At 38.2% G+C, this 14267-nt stretch overlaps 1 protein-coding gene across 8 annotated transcripts in view; it reads left to right on the top strand.

Annotated features, from left to right (window-relative positions):
* Positions 1 to 12924, top strand: part of LOC148034451 (bZIP transcription factor TRAB1-like) — a 49172-nt gene extending 36248 nt beyond the window's left edge. The window contains exons 3-7 of one of the 8 annotated variants that reach the window (XM_087679389.1): positions 3487 to 3516; positions 4962 to 5701; positions 5826 to 5895; positions 5982 to 6423; positions 12789 to 12921. In XM_087679389.1, the coding sequence (XP_087535515.1) occupies positions 3487 to 3516; positions 4962 to 5045 (114 nt within the window). In that variant the 3' untranslated portion in view covers positions 5046 to 5701; positions 5826 to 5895; positions 5982 to 6423; positions 12789 to 12921. Of the gene's footprint in view, positions 1 to 3486; positions 3517 to 4961; positions 6424 to 12788 lie in introns of all 8 variants that reach the window. The other 7 variants (XM_087679394.1, XM_087679387.1, XM_087679388.1 and 4 more) reach the window with 7 other exon arrangements.
* Positions 12925 to 14267: the final 1343 nt, after the last annotated feature.

Raw genomic sequence — 14267 nt, forward strand, 5'->3', positions numbered from 1 at the left:
CCATCAAGAACAAGTATCCCATGCCCTTAGTTGAAGACCTCTTAGATAGACTACATGGAGCCAAATATTTCAGTCGTATAGACCTTAGGTCAGGATACCATTAGATTCGTATAGCAGAAGAAGACATTTTCAAAACAGCCTTTTGTACCCGATATGGAAGCTTTGAATGGCTCGTCAAGGTTTTGGATTGAGTAATGGGCAGTGCACCTTTTGTGGCCTAATGGATGGAGTCTTCCGGCTCAAAATAGATGCCTTTATCATTTCTACACAGATGATCTCCTAGTGTATAGTAAAACTCCAGAGGAACGCAAAAGACACTTACACCTAGTTTTTGAGAAGTTGAGACAACACAAATTGTATGCCAAGTGTGAAAAATGTGAGTTTGTAGTGAAGGAGTTAGAATTCCTAGGTTTCATCGTAGGCGAGGCGGGCATCAAAGTAGATCCCAAGAAAGTAGTAGTAAAGAATTGGCCTGTGTTAAAGACTGTCGTGAGGGAATTTCGGGAATTCCTAAGGTTCATGGTGTTTTATAGAAGATTCATCAAGAATCATAGCCTAGTAACTGCACCACTATTCCATCTCACCAAAGGAGATGGCAATTTCACGTAGGGAAGCAAGCAACAAGCCGCTTTTGAGTTGATGAAAAAATGTATGAGTCAAACCCTCGTACTCAAAGTGCCTAACGCTACAAAGACCTTCGAAATCCCCATAGATGCATCAGATTTTGGCATTGGGGGAGTGTTGGTGCAAGATGGCCACCCCATAGCTTATGAATCCAAGAAGTTCACATATACAGAAACCAAATGGAGCACACACGAGAAGGAGATGCCAGCAGTGATTCACTGTCTAGCATTATGTTCAAGACAAACACACAGTGGCCTTCACAGACAACGTATTACTCAAAAATTTTCAATCCCAACCAAAGTTGTTTGCCAAACAAGCTCGATGGCTCGACTTTCTAGCAAAGTTCGTCTTGGAGATCAAACACAAGCTAAGCTTCACCAACACGATCGCAAATGCTCTAAGTCACAAGGCCGATTTGAAAGTTGTTAGTGTGGTCAATAGCAACTTCCTTGAGTTAGTAAAGGAGGCTTTGGAACATGACTGAGAAATGTAGAAGATTATAGAAGAGGTGAAAGTTGACAAAGTACCGCATGGCATGTATACCCTAGAGGAGGGAATTCTATTTGTAGGCAAGAGGTTGTACATTTCCAATAGTGTGGAGGTCATATTACATGAAGTGCATGATGAAAAATTAGGTAGGCATAAGGGACAAAGAAAGACACTTGAAGCACTCAAAAAGTAGTTCTTTTGGCCAAACATGAAGGAAGAACTCATAGACTATATCAAAACATGTTCTACTTGCCAACTTGTGTAGGCGCCATGCTCCAAGCTAGTAGGATTACTTCAACCAATGTCAATATCTAGCCGGCCATGGGATGTCATTAGCATGGATTTTATTGTGGAGCTTGCATAATCCCATGGTATCACCATCATCTTTATAGTGGTGGACTATTTCCCTAAGCAATCTCACTTTATACTTGCTAAGCCACCATTGAATGCCAAGGAGGTAGCCCACCTCTTCTGCACGATGTGTTCAAGCTGCATGGCTTTCCCTTAGCCATTGTCTCAGATAGAGATGGTAGATTCATGAGTGACATGTGGAAGGAACTCTTTAAGACTCTGGAAACATAGTTGGGATTCTTATCCTCCTTCCACCCCGAGACAGATGGGCAAACAGAGAGAGTGAACCAAGGCATTGAAGACTATCTTAGGAGCTATGCCCGCGTGGACCAAAAAGATTGGGCCTTGTACCTTGATGTGCTCGAATTTCACTAGAAGAGCTCAATCCACTCCACTATGGTCTACACACCCTTTGAAGTTAGCTATGGGAAAAGAAGTAATCACACCCCTTGCCTTAGCCTCAGGAGTTGCCAAAGTTGAAGATTAGGATGCAGAAGAATTCTTGAAGAAATGGAGAGACTGTGACAAAGCAACTAAGCAGAGTTTGAAAAGGAGCAAAATCACCATGATAGAACAGGCAAACAAGAAGTGTAAGGCGATACTCTTTACCAATGGAGACATGGTCCTTGTCAGCTCCAAGCATATGTCTCTCCCAAAGAATACGCGTCCCAAATTCAATCACCGCTACTATGGATCCTACCGCATCGCTCAAGTCCTACAAGCTCAACTTCCCAGAAAGCATTTGCGTCCATAATGCATTTCATGCCTGCCTTTTGTGTCGGTTCTATTGCGACAACCAATGGGGGCGGCACGTTCCACTATTTTACTCCAATGTCCCCTTCAGTAGAAGCCTTCGTTCGGTGCCGGCAACACAAAGGGTACCCCGAGTACCTCACCAAGTGGAAAGGGTGCCCTCTCAAAGAAGCCACTTGGATTTTGGAAGCGGAGACTCACGAACATGGCAATGACGGCTTCACCACCATTTGGCTCAAGGAGAATCCTAACAATGCTTCCAATGCCCCTTGAGTCATCACTTGCCTTATCATAGGCCTAGTAACACCTCCACCCCTCAAATGTAATTGAGTCGAGGGTGGACCCGCATGGTAGTAAGAATAAACCAAGCAACAAAGCAGTCTAGATGGGCAAATATTGACTGGCTTGATATGAAAAGCTGTGTTAAGACCGCCAAGTCATAGTGTGGTAGACACTGATTAGTCTGATAGTAAAGGCTGTGTTAAGACCCCGCTAATGTGTCAACTGGCAAACACTGGCCAGCTTATTAGAAGAAGCTGTGCTAAGACCCCGGATGAGTCAATGAACTCTACCCTTAAATTGCTGAGGACAACAATCCAGTAAGTGGAGGTGAGTGTAAGGGCTTTGTAGCTAAGCCATGGCGTTGCTACTAGAAACACCTATATAGGGAGTAGTAGTGACTTTGACCCTTACTTGGTTTCCACTCTATGTGTGATTCCCTATACCTAGTGGTGAACCCTCATATGTGCGGCGTCACGAGGGTGTAGTCCTGTGATGTGCCTATGTTGTACCGTTTCTTTCATTGAATACTACAAGAGTATACCTTGCTCTCATATATCGTGTTACCTTTTTGTGCTGTGTTGAGTGAGTGAACGAGTGCACGTGCATCCGCGGGGGGGGGGGGGGGGGGGGAGGGGGTATGTGTGTGGGGGGGTGTTGGGGGCACAGCAAGTCCAAGCATTTGTCTTGCCACATTTGATTTGTCACATGGCTTGTTACATGTCCTTTACACATGTTAAGTGAAACCATTGTTGTTTTATGTTGTTAGTCACAGTATCATCTTGTGCTTTCACTGTTTCAAGCCTCAATGTTTATAGCTATTTCTATTAGACATGAAGTAAATAGATGAATTTACTACCTAAAACTTCCCAAATAGTTAAGATAGTACTAGAACGACTTTTATAACAATAATTCAAACATTGATGCTTCATACTGCCTGTAAAGATTCTCACTTATGGCTCATTTCTTGTGTTTCTTGACATTTTACAGGAAGAAGAAGCTGAACGTCGGAAAAGGCAGGTACTAATCAATTGCTACTCATGTATAAACGTGCTCTTATTGAGCCTGTTCTGTTTGTGGTGTGCAGAAAATCTACTTCATGAATTGGAACATCTTGCTTATTAAGGAGTTTGAGCTTCATAAAGGTAGTGCTGTTTAAATGTGGTGATGACATGTATGTTTGCAGGGATAGCAGGTCTTTCTCAAATGATTGTAAGGCCAAAACGCTTTGGAAAGCTTGTAGATTTTATATTAATGAGCCTTTACCATTATATGTGTTAGGTTCTCCTGTGTAGTGAGATGACAAAGCTGGTGTCTCCTGCACAGAGGCTTGCTTAGAATGAGCATGTATTACTGGCCATATAATCTCACTTTTAGTGAAAATGGAAATGCTATTCTACACTTAGACCTATTAAATGTCTTCTGATTCATACATGTTCTCACATGTGGGTGAAGGTTGCCTTATGCACACAGCTAAGGAATTGGAAGTGGATATTGTAGGCTGGCAAGAAAAGGAAAGACATGCTCTTTGCTATGACTACTTTGTCCACCTGGTTTAAATGACAGCTTTCAGGCATTGCTGTAACAGCTTTACATGAGTCTCAACAGTTCGTGAGTTTGGTAATCTGTGCTATAGGCTGTTAATTAAAGAGGTTTTTCATCACATACAAAGATGTAGTAAACATGTGATCAGCCTCCCAAAAGCGTTTGCAGTTGTATCAAGTATGTAAACACTGTTAATATGCGCATAATCAGGTTGTTGAGACTTGATCACATAGCACTGCCCTTACTAGGTCTGGTTTAGAAATTTGTGGGTACAAGTTTCAAGGTTTCTGGGACTAATTAGTGCCTGTGACTGTACGTGTCACGTACAAGAGGCTTGTTTACAAATTTGACGGCATGGCTCTTCCTGTAACAAAAAGCGTATGGCCTTACTTGGCATTGTCTGCCACTTGTTGGAAACTTGGATGACCATGGAGTACACACGAGATCTAGAGTGAATGGAAATAAGATGTGCTCATTGGAGGCACTTGTGTCAACTTAAGTGAAGAGCGTGCTTATAACTTGAGGAAATCCTTCAGTGCAAGTAGTAGTCATACAAGGGGATCTCATGACCGATTCACATAGTAAGCAATAATTAGTGAGACCATATGTGTATCTTTCATGCAAAAGGTCTTATGACTGATTCACACAGTAAGCATTACTTATGTGTACCTTTCATGCAAGGAGGGCTCATCAAGGGCTCACTTAGTAGATGGTAATAATACCCATGCTTCAATCATAATAAGAAGGAAAGTGCTTATTCTTGAATGAGCTATTTGGTATCCTGAGTTAATGAAGGGTCAGTTCTGGAGTTTGGGACATAATTATGTTAGTGATTTTTTTAATTCTTAAATATGCTTGATCCACTTTTAAATCTTCTGATGTACTAACTTACCTTTTTAAAAACATTTTTGCTCTTGTAGATAATGGCTGTGATGCCTTCGTTGATTGAAAAGGAAGGAGGTAAATGGCCTCCTCTAAGGAGGACTTGCACTGGTCCGTGGTAGCGCAATGCCATAAACGCAATGAGGGCATGTGTAAATATGAGTCGAGCTTACTAGTTTCACTGATCAACCAAGTATATGTGTGTTTGGAGATTCTGCAAGGATCGGCGGGCAGACGATCTTCATGTCCATACTCGTAATCTCCAGCCAAAGAGAGTCACAATTACTTACTAGAGGATATATTCAAGCTTGCATGGATTTGTTATGTGTGCAGTCCAGTCTTCTTTACAGTTCTGGACCTTATCTAGGTGCATGCAACAAGAGACTGGTGGAGGTATCGTTAATTACCTTCTTCCTGTACACGTCTTTAGCAAGGTTATAGTTTCTGCCGCAAATGGACATTCCCACACCATATTCACAACTTACCAACCTACCACTCACTGTCATGTCAGATATGGGTAATCCCTCTGGCACAACACGATGCTTGTGCTTCCGGGTATGCTTCACATCGCTTTGTATAAAGATGTGTTCTTTGGTGATGTAGCACCAAGGTCAAGTCTTGCAATGAGCTTCTACTTGGCAATGTGGCATCAAGAAGCAAGAGGGAAGCTCGCTGCAGATTCTCCAAAACAAACAAGAATTGTGAAAGTAACCTCAAATAGCCAATGCTGTGCTCAATGTGCAATTGCAGCAGCATTACTGAGATGCTTGTCATAAAGGTTTGTTTTTCTCTGGCTGCATTCTCATCTTTGTGAAAATTTCCACCTTCGTTGTAAAGATGCTCAAATCATCCTCCTTGCATTGTGGCCATGACTTATTTGTCTCAACTTGGCTGTAAGTTAGTCTTCTGTTCGTGATCTTTCTGGTATGGTGGATAAGATGCTAAAAGTCATCTTGGTTGGCATTCATTCAGGTAAGTGCAAATGCATATTTTGAAGACATGTTGATGCATTCTGCTGTATGATGTTCCATTTGTAGATCTGGTGGTTGTGTATACAGTTGCTGTAACACTTGAAAAGCAAACGATGCCTATGCCCAAAAGAAAACTTGGTGGACAAAATGGTGCAAACACTAACCAAAGAATTGTGAAGATGGCCTTGAGAAACTTGGTGGTCAGTGCTTGGATTCGTAAACATTAGGTGTTGGGGCCATAGTCACCAGGGGATAGGGAAATGCTTGTGGTATGGCAGCTGGCTTTTACCCTTTTTACAATGACTCTTTGAAAGGGCAATGAGATGCCTCTGCTAATGATATGACACACCTATTAGCAGAGTAATGCTGTCTCTAAGCCAGGTCAACATTATGTGGTGTACTCTGTCAAGGATTGTAGGTGCTTCCTTTATGCAGCATTTCTCTTGTTTGAAGAATAACGGCGCTCTTGTGAGTTGTGGCTGAAGATTGATGCAAGAGAGAAACAACTTCACGATCAAATGAGTCCAAGGTAAACGAGTCTATTGCCACTGATGCTGTTTTTTAATCATGTATGTTAGTCTATCATTCTTCTTCATGTCAGTGTTTATTCATGCTCAGTTAATTGGACTTGGTGGTGTTGATAAAGTACACAATTGCACATCCATTTTTCAATCAATAAATGCTACCATAATCACCGGCTAGGTGGAACGTAGGGTTTGAACTCACACACCCATAATCACCGACACTCTACCAATACTTCTAAAACTTTTGAAGTTTGATACAAGAAAGAACTGTCGCATCTAACATTTGTTATAAACTTAAAAAACTGCAAAAACATATTAATGAAGCCAAATTCTTTTTATCCATCTTTCCTAGCATACATGCTATACTCCAATACCATCTAGCTCTGTATACTACCTACACCTCTGACTTGACTTCTGCTTTTTGTCCCCACTAAGCAAGTCTCACTCTTGGCTTTCCAAAAACTTGAAGGGCCAAGATTTTGAATTTGATAACTAATACTCTTGGTACATACCATGCAATCCAAGCCTCTCAATATACAAAACTCCACTACCTCACGTTCTCAACCTTGAAAAACTAAGGTGAGAGAGAATTTCTTGCTACTAGAGCCCCCATGACTACCTTCCATACAAATCTAACATTTGTTATAAACACTTTTTAAGCTCTAAAAGATAATAACATTAAAATTAACTTTAGGTACAAAGGTTGAGCATGTTTGGCTAAGCTATCGATTCTACACTTGAAGCCAAATTCTCTTTATAGCTTTCCTAGCATACATGCTATATTGCAACACCATCTAGCTATGTATACTATCACCTGTCAATTGACTTTTGCTTTTATCCTCCCCAACAAGCCTCACTCTAGCTTTTCAAAAGCTTGAAGAGCTAGGGTATTGAGAGTTTAATAACTAAAACTCTTTGTATATACCATGCAATCCAAGCTTGTGAAATATACAAAACTCCACTATCTCAACTAAGAGGAGATAGAATGTCTTGTTATGCCTTGGAACCTTTACATCCATTCCAAAAGGGTGGTCTTAGTGATTTATCTCTCCTACAAAAGCATTTACCATTAGAGAGCCCCCATGGCTACCTTTCCATACAAAGACCTTGTCCTTTAGTGGTAGCTTGAAGGTCCATTGATTCTTAAGAATTTTCAATTGATCCCTTGGTATTTGTAGTTTCCATGCTTTGTATATTGTGTCCACTTTAGGCTCGTGTTTGCTTACATGTGTTTATTGTTTTAGCATGAAGCCCTCACTTCACCTTTTTCTTGCTAGCCAAAGTGTACCATCGAATATCAATATATATCCATTTGGTGTGATTTGTTGACAAACTTTACTCACTCCATACTTTACTTGTGTCCCCCTCTCCTCCCCCTTTCTTTCTAACACCCATTGCAAGTGATGGGTTAAATGCCCATGGCTAGAAGACACTTTGCTTCTTCTATGTTTTAGCTTCTTTTTAACACCCATTGCAAGTGGTGGGTTAAATGCCCATGGCTAGAAGACACTTTGCTTCTTCTGTGTTTTAGCTTCTTCCGCGTTTTAGCTTATTTCTAACATCCATTGCAAGTGATGGGTTGAATGCCCATGGCTAGAAGACACTTTGCTTCTTCTGTGTTTTAGCTTTTTAACCCATGTTGCTTTATTTAGTATCCTTTTCCAAGGTTCACCAAACTAGAGGTTGGGACTTGTAAGGAGCTTAGGTCTTAAATCATTACCTTCTTTCTCTATACTTTGCACATTTAGTTCCCTTTGATTTCATTCCTTTTTGGGGAAGCACGCTTTTGAAGCAAGTGTTTTCTTGGAAATCCCTCTGTGTGTGTTTTAACATAGTCTACCCTTTTCCACCACCATTACCACCACTACCACTACCAATGCTATTGCTGTTGTCGTTATTGTCATTCTTGCCACAACCACTACCTCTCTCTCTCTCTCTCTCTCATAGATTGTTTTTGTGCCTTGTTTCTTTCTCTTTCTCTCTCTCTCTCTCTCTCTCTCTATCTCGTCCCTCTCTCTCTCTCTCATCCATTTTAATAGATAAATAATAAAACCAAACATGAATTCTCTCATCCTTGTTTTCCCTCACTCTTAAAGTAAACAAACTATATGTAGTTATTTAATCATATACAACAACCTTGTTTTCTCATATGGCTTGATAAAACCATAGATTAAGTAATGAATATTGTTCATGTGTTTCTTAAATAAAAATTTCTTTATGTTTGGATTGAAACATCTAGTACTTGGTAAAAATGAAACAATGTAAGACATAAAAGGGATGTCATATTGCAATGAAATACAATACATTAATTAATATATTTTCATTTAAAAATTGCAATATAGTAAAAAAAAATGTCAATCCACGTCCATAGGTGGAGCATAGAATGAGTGTTCTCTTACAAACTCTTGAACACTCTTAGGAAAGATGGCTAATGCATAGAGATATTGTAGTTAAAAATCCAAAAGGATATTGTCTATTGCATTTCTCTTAACAGACGAGGGGAACATGAAAGAATTGGGTGGGTTTATTAAGAGCTTCTCCACATTGCTTTCAACTAACAAGGTCGCTTGAGGGTAGAAGCGTTGCAACTTAGTACTAGAAAACGTTTTATGAATTGTGGCTTTCCTTGTTTCTTTCCCTGTCGTTGATCAAGACCTACTGCCTTACATATTCTTTGATTGGACTTGAAGGCAAGTACTAATACACACATCTTTCTCTTGCATTATTTCTTTAGAAGTTGAAGTAGGTTCTTCAAGTTGTTCTTCTAGACCAAGCTCTAGAGATAACGTCCCTTTCTAAGGAGTTTAGTGAGCCTTGGTCTCATGATGATCTAGTATTTGCTTAGTTTCAAGGGCAAGATTTGCAAGGACCCTCTTTGCCTTAGCCACCTATATAGAAGCATCTTGATTAGAGAAAATATGAAAAGCTTCCTTGTTGCTAGGGGTAGCTATGGGCAAAGAAGTTAGATATGTAATATTAGGAGAAAACGACTATAGGCTACTACAATGAAAGAAATCTTTGTTTCTTACAATACCTTTTCTTTAAATAGATTTTCATCTTGGGTTGGTTGATGTAAGCATGACCTTTCTATCATCTTACATTGCTGTTGATACAAGATCTCCATAGTTTGCATTTTAGTCTGTAATTTTGTTCCATTCTTGTGTGTAAGGTCTATAGTAATGCCCTCTAGAAAGCATTGATAAGTTGCATGTTACTTTGTAGATAATTTCACAAATATTTGTAGTTTAAAAAAAGCTTGTCTTTGGATTCTATCTTAAGATTGGAAGAAAAAGAATCACATGCCCATCTCTTTTTAGACTTCTGGTAGTAGCTTGTATCCAATTAGCCATGGCAATCTCATCACTAATAAAATTTGGAGGGATGAATCCCTTGTAACTATTGTTCGTCTATATGTATACTAGTGCATGTACAACGTGCACCTACATTATATACATAAATAACCATATTGTAAAGTGCTATTGTATGTATTAATTTGTATTGCTTGCCTCGTCTCTAAGAACAAATATTGGTGTCTTGCTTTCTACAAATTGTATTATATAGAAACTTAGACATTTTTACCCTAAGTCAATATGTTCATGCCTATCCTCTATAATTGAATAAGGGAGAGAGAGAGAGAGAGAGAGAGAGAGAGAGAGAGAGAGAGAGAGAGAGAGAGAGAGAGAGAGAGAGAGAGAGAGAGAGAGAGAGAGAGAGAGAGAGAGAGAGAGAACCAAACAATGTGCAAAGATGGGGTAACAAGACACATACATACATTCCTTGGTATGGTATATTGCAATGTGAGTGGAGTGTAGCTTATTGTTATGCATAACTTTTTTTTTGCAATTGCATTATTTAAAAAGAAATATGGTTACAGATGACAAAGTTGATACACACATATACACAAACATACATATACATATATGGATATCTATATGCATATAAATGTGTACATACACACATACACAAAGGGAGAGAGAGATACCCGTATACATGTGTGTGTGTGTGTGTGTGTACACATTTATATGCATATAGATATCCATATATGTACACATATATGCATATGTATGTGTGTACACGCACACACACACGCACACGCGCGCGTACGCACGCACACACGCACGCACACACATGTATACATATACATACATAGAAACACTTCATGTGTATTTACACACATACACACACAATATGTGAAGATTGAGTGATAAGACATATATATACTTTGCTGCACAAAAAGATTGCAACATAGGGGAGGGTATCTCTACATAAATAAACAAAAAAATGTGTGTGTGTGTGTACAGAGATAGATTGGTATTTTGAAAAATTTGAAGGCTAGAATTGTCTCCTAGGCTAAAAAGTTTTTGAATACAAAAAAATAAATATATCTCTTCTATCCATCTCTCTTTATTTGTATTTATCTTTTCATATCTCCTTTTTTGTGTCTCTCTCACTTCTTTAGGAGATATTTCTCCTCTATTTGCTAAAGGAACAAAAATAGAAGCTAAAATTAGAGGGTTGGGATCTCACTAAGTCAATGAATTTGGCCAAATTAGGAATGTAGAACTAGAAACCCTTTAAGGAAAAGAGATTGTCCACTTCAATGGTTGTCACATCAAGAAATACTATATTGTAGGAAAGTCCAAAATATAAACAATCACTAGGACTTATCAAAGATATTGGTGATTAAAATACATAATTGAATTCTTTGTAGCAAAACCACAAGCACTCAATGAAGCTAGATAACATCAAAGTAAGAGTAGTCCTAATTAGTAACTTGGATGAAGAAGATGATTTGGTTGTACCACTAGCTTATCTTTGACTTAAACTCATAGCTAATAAGAAAAACCTAGTAGACACCCTCATCAATGAAGACTTGGATTTTAACACACTTACCCTATGAGTTTTGGCATTATGTAGGCCAATTCCCTAGTATCCTTGGACACTAAACTCAATCCATATAGAGGCCTATTCACTCTGTGTTGGGCAAATATAAGCTATTGGTGTCCATAGAAATTAAAAGCAACACACACACACACACACACACACACACACATACACACGCACGCACGCACGCACGCAATACAATTGAGGTAAAAATGGATTCCCATCAATAAGTTTTAGAGGAGTTATCCTCTTCCCCCTTCTCATTGCTCATGCTGTGGCTCACTATTTTTTGACCAAGTTCTTGTGGTGCTTGCACTCAAAAGACACCCTTGCTTCAAATTTTAGGGTTTTTCCTTTATACACATGTAAATATCCTCTTTTACCCTTAATTTATTATCTTTTTTTGATTTGACAATCACTCTCCCTATTCACAAACTAAGCGTGGAACATCTTTGGATGTGATGATGGTTATCTTGTTAGTTCCTTCTCTCATCCTCACGAGCTTTGTAGAATCTTCTTTTGCCACTAACTTATTGATTGGTAAAACTTGACTGATTTTGCTATGTCTATCACCAATAATGTCATGATATTGATACATTTAGTAGTTCACTTGTTGCGCAATTTATTGCATTTGCTCTTTACTATGATACTTTAATACAGAGAGCATTATAATGTTCCATTATATGAAAGGATTGAAGTAGATAATAGATTGCACTGGGCGAAATGATTGCATGCTGTAGAATAATGGCTCATTGTAAGCATGCTTTAGTTATTATTAAGATTGTAAATTACCCACAATGGCCTTGCATCAACAATTAAATATAAGGTCACAATATTCTTTTGCTTATTGTAGTATTTGTGTCATGAGCCAGATACATGCTAATTTATGTCTATATAGTATTGCAAATTTAATGAGCTATCTTTATGATATATTTGCAACATGACAACTTATTTTCATGGGATTTATTTTTAAAGCTTGATAGCTCTTCCAACTTTAACTTTTTTTTTTGGACTCAATATGAAGCACACTTGCTTAAGGTTCTTGTTGACGAGTAAGTGCCTACCTGTAGCCATTAATATGCCACCCTATCTATATATCTTACTTTTCCATATCTCACTATCTTATTAAGATGTATAACTTGTTGATAACATTTACATAATTCTTATGCCCTAATTTTGGGGCTATACATTAGATACCTTACCTATCTTACAAGCATAACTTCCCTAGCCTTCATGAAGACTTTTTATCACTCCCTCTTGGAGCTAAGTGCTTGCTATTAATGTTGCAACAATTGAGTAAAATTTGGTCACCTTTCCTTTTCTTTCTATCTTATTGAATCTCAATATTTATGAAAATGGAATTTAACATGATAATACACCTAGTTGCAAGGGCGACATGGATAACAACTAGGAATTATTATTGATGCCTATGTCACATGTATATGTCACTTAGTTCTTACCAACAATTTACTTGTTTGGATTGTAGGTAACGAATGGTCTATCTCACTTTCAAGCAATTTTTATCTTGTTTTATGGTACCAAAATGATAAGGCAGTACTTCACAACTTTTATGAGGTATTCTCTTTTCAAATTGATGTATACAATTACAAATTATTTATCAAAAGTTATATTTTTTAAATATTTTGTACAATTCTATATGTTGCTTGATGTGACATATTCTATTGCTTTGGAGTAACATTGATTTGTGAAGTTGGTGCGAAATGCCGCCAACTTCATTAAGCTTTATTTTTAATCCCTATACATTAATCACAACTATTTTGAACCAATATGTTTTTGCTAAAAGTATATTGTATGTTGATGTAGCACAGTAGATGACACCTTGATTTGGTTGCTCTTGGCTATATGGACCTCTATGTTTGCTTAAAATCTATAATATCTCCTTAAGTAATACTAAGATGGCTATTGCCAAACTAAAGCTACTTATGAAAAATATTGAAGACTTGTCTAAGGAAGATGATGATGCTAGGAGGTATATTCCACGGCAGATTCCATGAGGTTTTGCAGTGGATTCCGTAAAATTATATTTGTTGTCAGAGCTCATACACAAGGTGGATTCCTTGTGCGAAAAGTTGATGGAGACATCTGTCCTTTTCGGATGTCTTATTAATTTAATGTGCAAGTGGGTGATTCCATAGCGGGTGATTTCGTAAAATACATATTTAAATTAATAGACGTTTATGAGCTTAGAGTGCACACTCATAATAAATTAAGGTTAAGCTTGAGTTCTAACCAATTTATTTATTTTGTAGCTGAAGACTGCTAAGTATTCACTTTTGTCACTTTACTTTTATTATTTTCTAACAATTGTGAATGCTTCAGTTGATGTGTAGAGAGTAGGCAGCGGTGACATTGAAAAGCACTTAGCAATAGCGTGTATTCAAGTTATGTAGAAAAAAATATTATTTTTGATGGATGCACATCTTACACGTGGCGTCAATATTTATTTTGACGCGCTTATTTATTGAAGTGCTTGACATTTATTTATTACTTTGTATGCGTATGGACGTACGATTTAAATATTTATTATTAGACATTGTATTTGGGCACAGTCTGACTCTTTGGATACTCAATAGCTTTAATTTTTAGTGGAACAAAAGCAAACATAAAAGCTAAAGCGTGCTAATTGTAAATTGGACTATTTTTTGAGCTTAGAGATGAATAATATATCAAATACATGCTTTGTGGAGCGCTCACACAAGGCATGGGGGAGATTGTATCCAATTAGTCTTTTGCTTCATGTCGTACAAGTCTTCTCTCTTGTTTTTTGTGCAAAAGTAGAGTTCTTTTGTTCTTGGGGACCTTCTGGCACTCGCTACGCACGCATACGACATCCGATTTGTGCACCAGTGATATCAAAGCGAAGTTGAGATTGAGGGCTTCCAATCGCTTACCATCTCGCACAAAGGGGGAGCTTTTGGAGCGATCGAGCTCTACAGTCAGTCTC

The sequence above is a fragment of the Lygodium microphyllum genome, chromosome 6, assembly GCF_053477565.2.
Source record: "Lygodium microphyllum isolate KBCC chromosome 6, Lygodium_microphyllum_v1.1.10, whole genome shotgun sequence".
In the NCBI taxonomy this organism is placed as follows: Eukaryota; Viridiplantae; Streptophyta; class Polypodiopsida; order Schizaeales; family Lygodiaceae; genus Lygodium; species Lygodium microphyllum.